Source organism: Stigmatopora argus, chromosome 8, assembly GCF_051989625.1.
Source record: "Stigmatopora argus isolate UIUO_Sarg chromosome 8, RoL_Sarg_1.0, whole genome shotgun sequence".
In the NCBI taxonomy this organism is placed as follows: domain Eukaryota; kingdom Metazoa; phylum Chordata; class Actinopteri; order Syngnathiformes; family Syngnathidae; genus Stigmatopora; species Stigmatopora argus.
The window spans coordinates 17,304,130-17,318,732 of NC_135394.1; the positions used below are offsets into that span (position 1 = coordinate 17,304,130).

At 40.8% G+C, this 14,603-nt stretch overlaps 1 protein-coding gene across 2 annotated transcripts in view; it reads left to right on the plus strand.

Moving 5' to 3' along the window:
* Positions 1–14,603, plus strand: part of wwc3 (WWC family member 3) — a 31,592-nt gene that overhangs the window by 8,121 nt on the left and 8,868 nt on the right. For both annotated transcript variants that reach the window (XM_077607710.1, XM_077607711.1), the window contains 10 exons: positions 1,716–1,825; positions 1,893–2,096; positions 4,196–4,272; positions 5,942–6,021; positions 9,576–9,705; positions 10,683–10,832; positions 10,901–10,962; positions 11,044–11,343; positions 12,269–12,358; positions 13,412–13,851. In XM_077607710.1, the coding sequence (XP_077463836.1) occupies positions 1,716–1,825; positions 1,893–2,096; positions 4,196–4,272; positions 5,942–6,021; positions 9,576–9,705; positions 10,683–10,832; positions 10,901–10,962; positions 11,044–11,343; positions 12,269–12,358; positions 13,412–13,851 (1,643 nt within the window). The remainder of the gene's footprint in view (positions 1–1,715; positions 1,826–1,892; positions 2,097–4,195; positions 4,273–5,941; positions 6,022–9,575; positions 9,706–10,682; positions 10,833–10,900; positions 10,963–11,043; positions 11,344–12,268; positions 12,359–13,411; positions 13,852–14,603) is intronic.

The window sequence follows — 14,603 nt, forward strand, 5'->3', positions numbered from 1 at the left end:
TCTCATTTTTTTGTATTAAAAATGTATTTTATATATATACATATATATAAATATATAAAATACATTTTTTAATACAAAAAATGAGAAGACATTAAATTCAAAAATATTAAATGTTTTGGAAAAATAAATAAAAAAATATATTTTTTAAAAATGTTTCATATACTTCTGTATTTCCTCAAGGCTTTTTTTCATATTTGTTAAATTCAACTCCAGCCATCAAATGTCTAAACATTAAACCCTAAGTCGTTGAAGCTAAATACAACTGAGCTGGTCTTGATAAAAAATCTGTTGTGGATCAAGTCTTTTTTAAAATTCCATTCCAAATTTTGCCAACCCCTAAAGTGCGGCCCGCATACCACCGACGGTACGCAAGCCGCACTTTGACCACCGCCGGGCTAACTTGTCGTTGCGCAAGCTCAACGTGTAAAACGCACTTTGTCTTGACTGGAGAATTTGACTGACAAGTGGGACTTCTTGGAATGTGTGGCAAGAAGTCCTGAATGAGCGCTTGGAATTTTTCGGACTTATTTGACTGGCGTTGGTCCTCCTCCGCCTGTCGGCGGTTGTGTGCGCACACGGGAGTGTGTGTGTTTACCTTTGGCAAACACTCCAGATCAACTGTTTGTCGTCTGGGCGCGTGCACTTTCACCTGTCAATCACCTGACTGACACGCGACCGTTCAAGCCGATGAGTGGGCCGGTTTTCGCGGCCGAACGTCCGGCCCGACTCATTGATCCTGTACATGCTACAGAATGAAATGCTTTTATTTTTGCAACAAAACCGGATGTTTGTGAGTCGTGTACTTTGCTCCATTTCCTATCTGCAATTGGATTGGTTCATTCGCCCCCTGCCCTCAAAATGACGGCTTCAATGTCAGCCAATGAGTAAATTAGGAACCTTAAAATGCCCTCAGACCCAAAATTGTGATTTCATTGTTGGCCAATGAGTTCATAAGGAACCTTAAAATGCCACTGAACCCAAAATGGCGACTTCAATGTTGGCCAATGACCTAATCAGGAACCTTAAACTGCCCCAACCTTAAAATGGCTACTTGAATGTCGGCCAATGAGTTAATCGGGAACCTCAAAATGCCGTCAGACCCAAAATGGCGACTTCAATGTCGGCCAATGAGTTAATTAGGAACCTTAAACTGCCCTCAAACCCAAAATGGCGCCTTCAATGTCGGCCAATGACTTCATAAGGAACCTTAAAATGCCACCGAACCCAAAATGGCGCCTTCAATGTTGGTCAATGAGCTCATAAGGAACATTAAAACGCTCTCAGACCCAAAATGGTGCCTTCAATGTTGGCCAATGAGTTCTTAAGGAACCTTAAATTCCCCCTAAACTCAAAATGGCGCCTTCAATAGCACCCAACGACCTAATAAGGAACCTTAAACCGCCCTCAGAGCCAAAATGGTGCCTTCAATGTCGGCCAATGAGATAATAAAAAACCTTAAAATGGCCCCAAAACCCACCCGGAAAACCCCCAAAACCAGCAGTAACTGACAAATAAACAACAAGCATTTCTAAACGTCCTTCAAATCAATAGGAAATGATCCAAAATTTCCCACAAGTGACCCGTAAGTACCCCAAAAATTCAACTGAAAAATCAAACATTTAGCTGTTTCAGCGCCGCGGACGCCGCTAACCATTCCAATCCTTGACGGCGGGGGCGAATCCAATAAATAAAATGAAATCCTGATGTGTTTTTAGAATCACCAAACCGCTGACCTTCGCCGACTGCGTGGGAGACGAACTCCCCCTGGGATGGGAGGAAGTCTACGACCAACAAGTGGGCGTGTACTACATCGATCACATCAACAGTAAGTTTGCGTGATCGCCGGACGCCCCCATCGCTGCCGCCGCCTGACAGTGGCCCCCCTTCGCCAGAGACCACCCAGATCGAGAACCCCCGCACGCAATGGCGGCAGGAGCAGGAGCGCATGTTGAAGGAGTACCTGGTGGTGGCGCAAGAGGCCCTCCGAGCCAAGAAGGAGATGTACCTGGTCAAGCAACAGCGGCTGGAGTTGGCCCAGCGGGAGATGTTGCTCTTCCACGAGCTCTCCGAGGACAGCCGTTCCGTCGCCAGCAGCGGTGAGACGCTCGCTTACGGATTTTTTTATTTTAGGGGCGGAGTCAATCAAATCTGGGAAAAAGTACTGACACCCCATTGACCTCTACTTACGAAATGTATTGGATCCAGGACTTGGATTTTTCTTAAGTAGAGGAGTACAGTGGTACCTCGAGATACGAGCTTAATTGGTTCCAAGACTGACCTCGTATGTCGATTTACTCGTAACTCAAATGAACGTTTCCCATAGAAATGAATTCAAAGCTGATTAATTCGTTACAAAACTCTGAAAAATCACCCGAAACTGGATATTGGATTGGAAAAATATTTTTATTTGTTCTAATTCGCCATCTATTAACAAAGTAACACATAACTAGTGGTTTAATAGTAATAAAATGTATTTAATAGTACTAAAATTAGACGGATTTTGCGGAAAGGAGACTTTTTGAATGGCAACGTGCTCGTAACATAACATAAACAAATTTAAATGAACTTGGATTACGATGCAGACACACTCAAAAATAAATTTCATCTAACCTTACACTAAACGTAATCCTAATTTTGTTTTAAATTTTGATACCTTTCTTGGCTCTATTGGCCCCGCCTCCACCCTGACTTTCCGATGCAACCTATCGAGGGTTGTTTGCTTTTGTCTTCAAAATATGAAATTGATAGGTTTATTAATTCTAAGCAGAATGATTTAATGTATCACATATACATATAATGACTAATATGCACATAGTATATAAAAATATCCCAGAATAATCCCAACAGAAATAAAAACAATTTAGGATGAAATAGACCTCCAAAGGAATTCCAATCATGATTTAGTAGAGAGAGGCTAGTCATGCCATTAATGCTTCCTTCTGCTTCAATAGCATAGCGATGCTAGTAGTTGCAATTTGCGTTAACCGGACGCCACTTCTTGTTTTTCCTCGATGGATAACAGGGCTCGCTAATTCATTTCATTTTGCACCAAAAATTTGAAATAAAGAACCCCGTGACGACAAACGACAGTCAAAAGAGACTTGTTGTTGTTGTGGAAGTAAAGCAGGCCGCAACATTACCGGGACAATTTCAAAATAAAATAACCCATACAGGCTATGTATTGACGTTTTGGGGGATTTTGTCAATTGGATCTTGTTTTCGCACATTTGTTCCGTAACTTGAAACGGTCGCATCCAGAAGCATTCGTAAGTAGAGGTATGGACCCCTGTTTGTATACAGACGCTCCCCTACTTACGAACATTCGACTTACGAACAACGGTACATACGAACATGTCTGCAAATTGCGTTTATGTCGAAAAATGTTCGTAAGTTCGATTTTGTATTTTTTTCCGAGTAGTGCTTCTTTCCGCCGCTAATACCAACGCCTGGCGCTGTGTTAGCTCAGCTCACCCAGAATCTACCTTCTTCTGTCCAATTCGTTGCAATGCGGAAGTGCGTGGACGTATCTCCAGTGCGCAAAGAACCTTTTTCATTTGTATCATTAAATATCTCATGCATCCATTATTCAATATGGTTGGTGAAAAGCGAAAGGCTTCTAGTGAGGGAGGTGCAAGGAAGAGGCAAGCCATTTCATTTGAAACGAGTGGCAATAATAACGAAGCTTGATGCGCGTTGCACGGGCATACAACTAGAATCGTTCGACCGTCAGTACCATTTATAAACAGAAAGATGGAGCAGCAGGACCCAAATATTGAACGTTGCACAAAGTTTGCAAATCAATTGAATGATGCCATACAGTGCTACCGCATCATTTATGATGAAAAAAAAGAAGAAAACTGTGCAATCGTCGTTAGATCGCTTCTTTCGGCCAGTTTCTAATACATAAATCTCTCTCTATATACAGTACTGTACATATTCTCTCCATTTTATTAAAGGTTTTTTTTAGTACAAACCAATGCGTGTTACTTATACAAGCCTTAAACATACAAATGCACTTATATAAACCTTCAATATACTTATATAGGTCTTAAACATAAATTATAATACAAAATATAGCACTGAATCAACTTACAAACAAATTCAACTTATGAACAATCGCTCGGAACCTAACTCGTTCGTAAGTAGGGGAGCGTCTGTATTTGACTTCACCCCCACGCACATTTTCTGTCCGCAGCGCTCTCCGGATCGTCCTCTGGCGCCAAATACGACCCCGACCAAATCAAAGTGGAAGTGGCCTGCAGGCGAGAGCGGGTGAGTCCGTGGGACGGGAGAACAATGCGGGGGCGGGGGCGGCGCCCCGGCAGGATACCCCGAGGATGAGCTCACCGTCAAAGGGTCACCCAGAGGCGAGACGGCTCACGTTTACCCACTCGGCCGGACTTTGTAGCTTAGCGTTAGCGTCGATGGCAGCCAAGTGAGTTCACAAGGAACCTTAAAATGCCCCGGAAACAACAGGAAGTCACCAAAAAATCAGCAGAAAGTGAGCAATTCACAGGAAATAGCCCGGAAATCCCCCCCAAAAATGAAAAGGCAATTATCCAAAATGTACGGGAAGTGACCTGTAAGTGACCCAAAATTCACTCACTTCCTGCCATTGACGGCAATAGACGTCCAATTCCCTTAAAGCGGCGCTGGGCGCTCATCTCTAGCCACGTCGGTTCCTTCTCCCGTCCCAGTCGCAACAGATTGGACGTCTAGCGCCGTCAATGGCGGCCAATCAGTGAACTTTTTGGGCCAAAAGTAGTTTGTCCGTCCTGATTAGCAGGATGGAAAGAACCTCAGATCCAAAATGTCACCCGTCCGTGTCAAATATTGACGGTTTTAGCCAACAAAAGTTTTTAGCTGTGTTTAAATTTTATATATATAAAATTATAACTTAGTTTTTAAATTTAGTTTTTATAACGTTTTTTTTACAGTTTTTAAATTTAGTTTTGTAACTTTGTTTTTTAACAGTTTTAAATTACATTTTGTAAATTAGTTTTTCTAACAGTTTTTAAATTCAGTTTTGGAACTTAGCTTTTAAATTTAGTTTTGGAACTTAGTTTTTAAATTTAATTTTTATAACTTTTTTTGAACAGTTTTTAAATTTAGTTTTGTAACTTAGTTTTTTAAACAGTTTTTAAATTAAATTTTGTAACAGTTTTTCTAATTTTTTAAATTTAGTTTTTGAACTTAGTTTTTAAATGTAGTTTTTGAACTTAGTTTTTAAATTTAGTTTTTATAACGTAGTATTTTTAACATCTCCTTAATGGCTCAAGGAGACGAACATAGCTAGAAATAAGTTAGCATACAATTAGCCATTTTTGGGATACGGAGAAAACCCATTCAAGCCCGGGGCAGGACATGCCAACTCCACACAGGTAGAGGACCCACTTAGCATCAAACCCTGGACCCCAGAACTGCGAGGCCGACACGCCAACCACTCAACCACTGTAAGGTGCTGTAAGGTGACAAAGACAAAACGCCATAATGTAAGACAATGCGGCCGATACGGTCATTAGTTTAAAGATAAATCATATTGAGCTTTATTTATTTACACATCGCTGGTAAATGGCACTAGCATCACAAAATCTGGTTGAGTTCTCTTTGCACACTCCAAAATGAGTTGTTTTTTTACGCTGCTCCGTAATGGACGGACGGAATAAGCCGTTGCGGGTCCGAGTGGGGGAAAAAAATCGGACTCTCCCAGCCAAAACGGATTGGACGGCTCGCGTGGTCGAGTTCAGCGGGTTACGATTGGTCTTTTCCTCCTTGGCGGAATGTTTCTCGACCCACTGGAAAGTGGAGTTTGTGGGTGGGCTCGTGATGACTGTGCACTTTGAGGGTTGAGAGGAAGCTCAATGGGTGACCCCGTCCGCCCAAGTACGTCCAAATCCATCCAATTCCGTCCCCCCGTCCTCATCCGGTTGTCTTTTCGCAGCTCTCCAGGCTGAAGCACGAGCTGGCCCAGGTGAGGCAGGAGCTCCAGTACAAGGAAATGGGCGTGGAGACCCTCCAAGAGTGAGTGTACCCCGCCGACACCCTTCCTTTGGTCGCCACCCTTTCCTTTCCCCTTTCTTTCCATCCTGTTTTACTTACTCGCGTCTTAACTGACGTCGACGGTGTCGAGGCGTTTGGGAAAAAGGTTTTGGGAGGGATTTTTTTTTAAAGGGGCAGGGGTATCGTATTTTCTCGCATATACGCCGTATTTGTCGCAAAAAAAAATGATGACTGACGGCTTATATGCGCACGAATAAGTCTTGACGTGCTCGAAACTGTAAGGCAGGGGTGTCAGACTCGGGTTGGTTGGCGGGCCGCTTTAACGTCAACTTGATTTCACGTGGGCCGGACCATTTTGGATATAATATTTAGATTTTTTTTTTAATAAATGGATTAAAAGAACTGGATTAAAAACCCTGAATATTCAGTTTTTTATAGATCTAAAACAATGTTTATTTTTATATATTTTTAGATTTTACAAAATGATTTTTGAACTAAAAACGCAGAAAAAAATGGATTAAAAACGACAATTATTGATTTAAAAGGGGGTAAATCAGGAAATTGAATATCCATCTATACTCTTCATTTTAATTTGATCCTAAAACAGAAAGACGGCACTCATGATTGACTTTCCCGGGCCACACAAAATGATGCGGCGGGCCAGATTTGGCCCCCGGGCCGCCAGTTTGACACATGTGCTGTAAGGTGACAAAGACAAAACGCCATAATGTAAGACAATGCGGCCGATACGGTCATTTGTTTAAAGATAAGCAGGGAAATCGTCAAATTCAACCATTTTAGGGCAATTTTAAGAGGACGGCTTATGCGCGGAGGCGGCTAATATGCGAGAAAATACAGTACATATACTTTTTATTGGGAAAATTTTAAGTGGGAAAATTTGATTCCTTTACTTTGTATTGATTTTGCTTGCGTTTTTAAATAAGAAAATACAAGGGGACATTTTTGAACATGTTTATAAGGTCGTATTTGTTTTTTCATGGCTAAAATCAACATAAGTTTTTAAATAAGAAAATACAAGGGGACATTTTAAAAATTTTATTAGGTCGTATTTGTTTTTTATGGCTAAAATCAACATAAGTTTTTAAATAAGAAAATACAAGGGGACATTTTAAACATGTTTATTAGGTCGTAATTGTTTTTTTCATGGCTAAAATCAATTTAAGTTTAAAAAAAAAAAATAGTCCGGCGATTCTATCCGCTTTCCCGGGCCGCCCAGACTGTCACGGCAGGCCCAATCCAGCCCCCGAGCCTCGAGTTTGACACCCCAGATTTTTTTTCTTTTTGCTCGGCCGACATTCGCGGGAGAGAAAGTGAGGCGCTGCCTCCGCAGGACGGGAAGAGAAGATTTTTTTTTTTTTACATAAATAAATAAGAGTGGGGCTGGCTCCACCTCAGGAAGAGGATGCACCAGTGGAGTGCAGGCCAGGCCAGGCCAGGCCAGGCCAGGCCAGGCCAGGCCAGGCCAGGCCGCCAAGGAGAGGAAGCGGCTGCGTTGGGGGGCTTTAAGGGGTCCTCGGTCGGTGCCGCACGGCAATCTGCCAGCAAATTCCACAGCGCTTCCTGACTGGCTTATCTGCCACATGTAGTACACAACAACTGCAGACCTTCCCAGAATAACCTGCAAAGAGGCCCCCAACACACACACACACTTATAGTGTGTATGCACCAGCTGCCCTTGACGGTGCTCGACGTCCAATCTTTTTGAAGTGGGAGGTTGGCAGCGAGTGAGCTAGCTGGGCGTCGACTAGGGATTAAGTTATTCACATTTTCAGGGATTTTGTGGGTTGTTTGATTGGTTGTCATGGCAAAGTTTTTATTTTTTATTATTTTTTAACTTTCCTCAATTTAAAATGATTTTTTTTCGATTGGCCGTCATGACAAAGTTTTGTTTTTTTTACTTTCCTCAATTTAAAATATTTTTTCCCGTTTGGCCGTCATGACAAAGTTTTTTTTTTTAACTTTCCTCAATTTAAAATATTTTTTTCCGATTGGCTGTCCTGGAAAAGTTTTTTATTTTATTTTTTTCCGCAATTTAAAATGATTTTTTTTCAATTGGCTGTCATGGCGAAGTTTTTTTTTTAACTTTCTTCAATATAAAATGTTTTTTTTTTCAATTGGCTGTCATGGCAAAGTTTTTTTTTTTTACTTTCCTCAATTAAAAATGATTTTTTTTTCCTGCACATAATTTTTTTTTTTTTTTCAAATTCAACCTGATTTTGCAATTTTTATTTTTATTTTTTCTTGCATTCACAACATTCTTCATTATTGCATTATTCACAATTTTGTTCCCAAAATTCTGACTTCATATTGGCTGGCATCAATGTTTTTTCATTCGCTGCCAGCCTCCCATTTCAAATGGATTGGACATCTACTGTTAAACTCCTCGAACTCACATTATGTCATTGCTTTGCCATTGAAAGTTTTTTAAAAATATTTTTCTAGTGACACTTTGCCTCAATTTTTGCCAAATTCCTAAAATGGCAAAAACACCGCTTAATACCTATAAAGTGCCGCCTTGTTTTTGATTTTATTTTTTTCCCTAATGCCCCTTAAACCACACGCCATTCTTGAATTGTGAGTTCACACTCGGAATGTATAACTTAACACTCCTAGTATGCCATTTTTTTTCTTTTCTGGTGGGCCTACCCCACGCCCCGCCCCCTTTTCTAATCCCCGCCCCTTTTGGTTGGGGTGGGTGGGGCATCTTGAACAAAGCCAGTCTTGTTGCCTGCTGCCCGTCTGAACGCCGTCCGTGAAGAAAGCGGGTTGCGGCGAGCGAGGCGGACACGTGCCGGGCTTGGCGACAAGGGGTGGGAGTGTGTCCGTGTTAATGTATGTTTGTGTGTGTGTGTGTTTCTCTGGGCGCCCTACCCATCTCCCCGTCTTCCCTTTTCAAGTTCGTTGAAAAACCAGGGCTAGCAGGCATCGAACCCTCGACCTCACCACTGTGAGGCATATGTGCTAACCACTAGGACACCGGACTGCTAATATAGTACATTGTTTTTATATATTTTTTAAATGAGTGGGTAAATAAATCATGTGTTGGAGGATTTTAACCCTTTAAACCTACTTTGACAAGAGCCTGACCCTTGAAAAAAAACACGCTCTAGATCATGTGTCAAAGTGGCGGCCCGGGGGCCAAATCTGGCCCGTTGCATCATTTTGTGTGGCCCGGGAAAGTCAATGATGAGTGCCGACTTTCTGTTTTAGAATCAAATTCAAATGAAGAGTATAGATGTATATTCAATTTCCTGATTTTTTCCCCCTTTTAAATCAATAATTGTCATTTTTTAATCATTTTTTTCTGTGTTTTTAGTTCAAAAATCATTTTGTAAAATCTAAATATATATAAAAAAGCTAAAATAAACATTGTTTTAGATCTATAAAAAACTGAATATTCAGGGCTTTTAATCCAGTTCTTTTAATCCATTTTTAAATAATTAATTAAATAATAATTAAATACTGATTCAATACCAATTCAATACCAATTCAATAATAATTAAAACATTTTTTCGCACGGTCGAAACTCATCGACGTCGCTTTGTTGTTTCCAGGATCGACCGCAAGATGTCGTCCAGTCAGACCAACTACAAGCTGGACGAGGCGCAGGCCATCTTCAGCGAGCTGCGTAGCATCAAGAAGACCATCAGCGCCGGCGAGAAGGAGAGGCAGGACCTCATCCAGGTAAAAAATATATATATAAAAATTCCTACTTGAAATGTCATGACAATAATTTCCCATGGCGTTAACTTATTGGCGCATGTCTCATTCTGCTGTGAATTGAAGGGAGTTCAACCATAGGACACCAATCCGTTTGTACGATACTAGCGTCAATAAAAAAAGAACATTTTTAAGACGTCAAACCACCCAAAATCGGAAAAATGTCAGGTTTAAAAAAAAATTAAAATAATTACTCCGTGTCGTGATGATCATGTAGAAATGACAAAATGAGGCTTAAACATTTTAAGAGAATAAATGAAAGAATGAGTCAAATTTTAACCAAAAATGTCAAAATTGAATGTACTATTATTAACAATAAAATCATAGCTATTTTAAAAGAATCATCTTCAATACAAATCTGCCAAATATAGATTTTAGGACAGTTAAGGAACTAAAATGTAAAAATTTAATGAACTATTATTAACAATAAAATCATAGCTATTTTAAAAGAATCATCTTCAAACCAAATCTGCCAAATATAGATTTTAGGAAAGTTTAGGAACAAAAATACAAACATGAAATGGTGGTTGGGGTATTTCCCTGGCCACTAGGGGGGGGTCTGTGTTTACCTATGGGAGTTAAATAATAGTACAAGTGAGGATCCAAATAATATTTAATAAACACCAAAAAAACACTGTTACTACATCCAGGTTATTCAACTTTTGCAACAGAAAAATCTAATTGCTCTTTAGTTCACATATTTAAATGTTCAGATATAATGTTATAAACCAATTTGTTTTTGCATGAATTGAATCAGGCAAAATAACATGCTGTTTGCTTCAATATATTGCTATAATCATTTGTTTCAGATGTACTGTCATTATTTTGTGTAAAAAAAAAATGAATTTGGTCTTCAAAATGTCTTTTTTTTTTCAAATTTGAGTCTTTTAAAAGAGGAGGTCGTTTTATATTCGGGCTAATTTGATATTTTGTCGCGGCAGAGCCTGGCCAAGCTGACGGTGAACTTCCAGAGCAGCCTTTGCGACGGCGAGGCGGTCAACAGCGGCGTTGGAGGCGGGGCCACGGCTCCAACCGACCATCAGCCCATCTATTCCGACGCCGCCTGCCAGACGGACGTCTTCGCGGGAGAGGTGGCGCTCTTTCGCTCCCCCCCCCTGCCCCCGTCGGCGCTTTGGAACGAGCTCCGTTTTGTGCGCAGGACTCGTCGCAACCGGTGGACAAAGTCAAAGTCAACTGGCAGTACGAAGAGGCCAAAAAGAAGTGAGTCGCGCCGCCATTTTGAACGGAGCCGCCCGTCACGTACGTTATTTATTGATTTTAATATTTTTTTTGGGTGATCAGGGTCCAGAGCATCCGGCACCAACTGGCCCAGTTGGACGGCGAGAGTTGGTCGGGCCGAGCCGAGGCCGACCGCGACCGAGACTTGGTGCAGCTGCTGCGCGAGAAGGAGGCGCTGCTGCACGACATCATCAGCGTCAGCAAGCGCCACGAGAAGGCCCGCCTCCCCGAGTCGGACCCCGATGCCGACGCCGACGCCGAGCCCGGCCCCGACGCGCTCCTGCGGCTGGAGGAGGAACGCCGCCGGCTGGAAGAGGAAGTGCAGAGGGCGCACAACACGCAGACCCAGGGAGCCAATCAGAGGTCAGACGCCACGTCGGACTCGGTAGTGGACTTCCAGTGGCCCCGAACAAACTGGCTGACCGTGGTTTCCGATGACCAATTGATTGGATTGGATTGGAAAACTTTATTCATCCCGTATACGGGAAATTTTATTGTCACAGTAGCAAGAGGGTGAGAATACAGACACAGTAAAAGACATTTTAGACATAAATAAATAGGTAATAAATAAGTTAATAAATAAATAAATACAAAAATAATTACATAAATAAATGTATAAGTAAATAAATATAATAAATAACTATACAAATAAATATATAATTAAATAAATAAATATATATATATATATATAATTAAATGAATATAAATAGATAAATATATAAATTAATACAAAAATAAATGAATATATAAATTAATATAAAAATAAATACATATATAAATTAATATAAAAATAAATACATATATAAAGAAAGAAATACTAGCTCATTTTCTGCCTAGCTACCAAGTTTCAAGACAATCACTTTACAAATATCAGAAGTGGGACTTTTAGGTTAGTGTCTACAAGAACAACAACAACAACAACAACCTGAGTGGTTGTTGTACAAAATAAAAATTGGGCTCTGATGACCAATCGATACTAGCTCATTTTCTACATAGCTACCAAGTTTCAAGACAATCACTTGACAAATAGGAGAAGTAAGACTTCTAGGTTAGCGTCTACATGATCAACAACAACAACCAACTTGACAGGCCTCCAACCTGTAAAAAAAAAGTTAGTCTTTTAAATATTCAACTTTCCTTTCCTAATACTTCTTGTCCCAGTGCTACTTTTCTATTGAGTTATTTGTGTTAAACCCTAGTGTTTGTGCTGTTTGTATCAATGCAATCTACAAACTCTAAACTACTTCTACCCCCTGTTTTTTTTCCACCTCCAAATGTTTGCATCCAGGCTCCTGCAGCAAGAGAAGAGAAACGTGCTGCTGAGGCAGCTGGAGGAGGCCACGCGCATCACCACCTACCTTCACTCTCAGCTCAAAAGGTACGACACCTTCCCCCAGTTTCCGTCATTTCCGTTCGTCCAGGTGGCCACAATCCATTCGCAAATAGTAGCTAGCTGGTAGCTAGCGTAACTTTTCCAACGCTGCCTTCCATGCTTCGTAAAGCTGTGTTGATGTCGATGTATACAGGCCACAATCCATTCGCAAATAGTAGCTAGCTGGTAGCTAGCGTAACTTTTCCAACGCTGCTTTCCATGCTTCGTCAAACTGTATTGATGTCGATGTATACAGGCCACAATCCATTGGGTATATTGACAAAAGAACTACTACATATCCCAGCAGTCACTGCGCAGTACTTTGTCTATGGGAAAATAGTGGAGTCGGTGTACCCTATCGACTGATTTATTTTATTTTATCGTGATAACAATTTTAGTATTGGTTCATATATAAAGCGCACTGGATTATAAGGCGCCCTGTCTATTTTGGAGAAAATGTAAGACTTTTATGTGCGCCTTATAGTCGTGAAAATACGGTATATATCCCAGCAGTCACTGCGCAGTACTTTTTCTACGGGGAAAATAGTAGAGTCGGGGGCTGCTTGCCGTAGTTGTGAGAGCTGTAGAGGATGGTGTACCCTATCGACTGATTTATTTGATTTTATCGTGATAACCATTTTAGTATTGGTCCATATACAAGGCGCACTGGATTATAAGGCGCCCTGTCTATTTTGGAGAACATTTAAGACTTTTAAGTGCGCCTTATAGTCGTGAAAATACGGTAAGTTGACTGGTATGTACTTTAGACGCGTATCAACACAGCAAAAGTCTCCCCTTATGTTCCTTGAGGCGGTCTGACTATTAAAATCAACAATTGACCATTTCCCAAAAACCCAAATCCATTTTAATTTGTATTTTAGTTAGTCTTCTTGAAAATCCCTGCAATAGCATCTGCTATACTAACAGCTAACGGCGATTAGCCCTAGCATTGCCAGAGCTGTCTTGTTTGTTTTGGCTGTTATGGCCCTGTATCGCAGGTCCAAGAGGCTAAAATCTCCCAAGCATGACCCGTTTCTTGTCTTTGTTTTTGCGCCTCAGCCTATCGGCCAGCTCCCTGACGGTGTCGTCCAGCAGCAGCCGCGGCTCGTTGGCGTCCAGTCGCGGCTCGCTGGCGTCCAGTCGCGGCTCCCTCAGCTCCATCAGCTTCAGCGACATCTACGGCGCGCCGCCGTACGAGCGCCCCGACGAGCCCCCGGACCCGCACCTCCGCTCGGTGGCGGCCCCGCCCCCGGAGGCGGAGCCGGCCGCGGTTGGCGGCAGGGCCAAGCGCTCCCACGACACGCCGCAGTCGTTGGCCTCGCTGTCGTCGCGCTCCTCGCTGTCGTCCCTGTCGCCGCCCAGCTCGCCCATGGACACGGCCTATCCCGCGGCCCCCCAGGACTGCCCCCTGACGCAGATGACGGACGAGTACATGGACCAAGCGGGACGCGGCCTGGCTGCCCGAGACGCCGCCTCTCAGGGGGCGTTCAACTCGACCGGTAAGTCAATTAAGTTAAACGGCTACTATTTAGCTAACGCGTCATTGTTTACACGCATTTTTGAACAACAAATTGTCCAGATCCTCTTTTGTCAACCTCCTTTTAGTTAAGATTTCTATTTATTTTTAACCTGTTACTTGCCAATGACAATCATAGGCATCCATTTCATATCAACTTGGAGGACACAGTGTGCAAAGGATGGCACTAGGTGTCCAATCCATTTTTATGGGATAAACTGCCAATGACAAAAAAATAAAAATAAATAAATTGTAATAAATAAATAAATTAAATAAATAAATAAATTAGATAAATGAAAATAAACAAAAATAAATAAAATAATATAAATAAAACAAATGAATAAATTAATTTATTAAATAAATTGATAAAATAAATTAATTAAATTAATAAATTAATTAAATAGAGAAATAGAATTAAATAAATACAAATAAATTAAATAGATAAATAGAATTAAATAAATACAAATAAATTAAATAGATAAATAGAATGAAATAAATACAAATAAATAAATATAAATAAATTTTAAAAAGTATATAAAAATTATATATTACTACATATTATATATTTACATATGTTCATTATTATGTACTTTTCTTTAATTAAATATCATACTCAAAGGAGAAAAAAACTAAATATTTCTTAATATATTTTCCATATGTAATTTGTTTACCCATTTTTTAAATATTTTATATACAATAACAAAAGACAGCAACAGTAAATATTGTAAGTCTTAG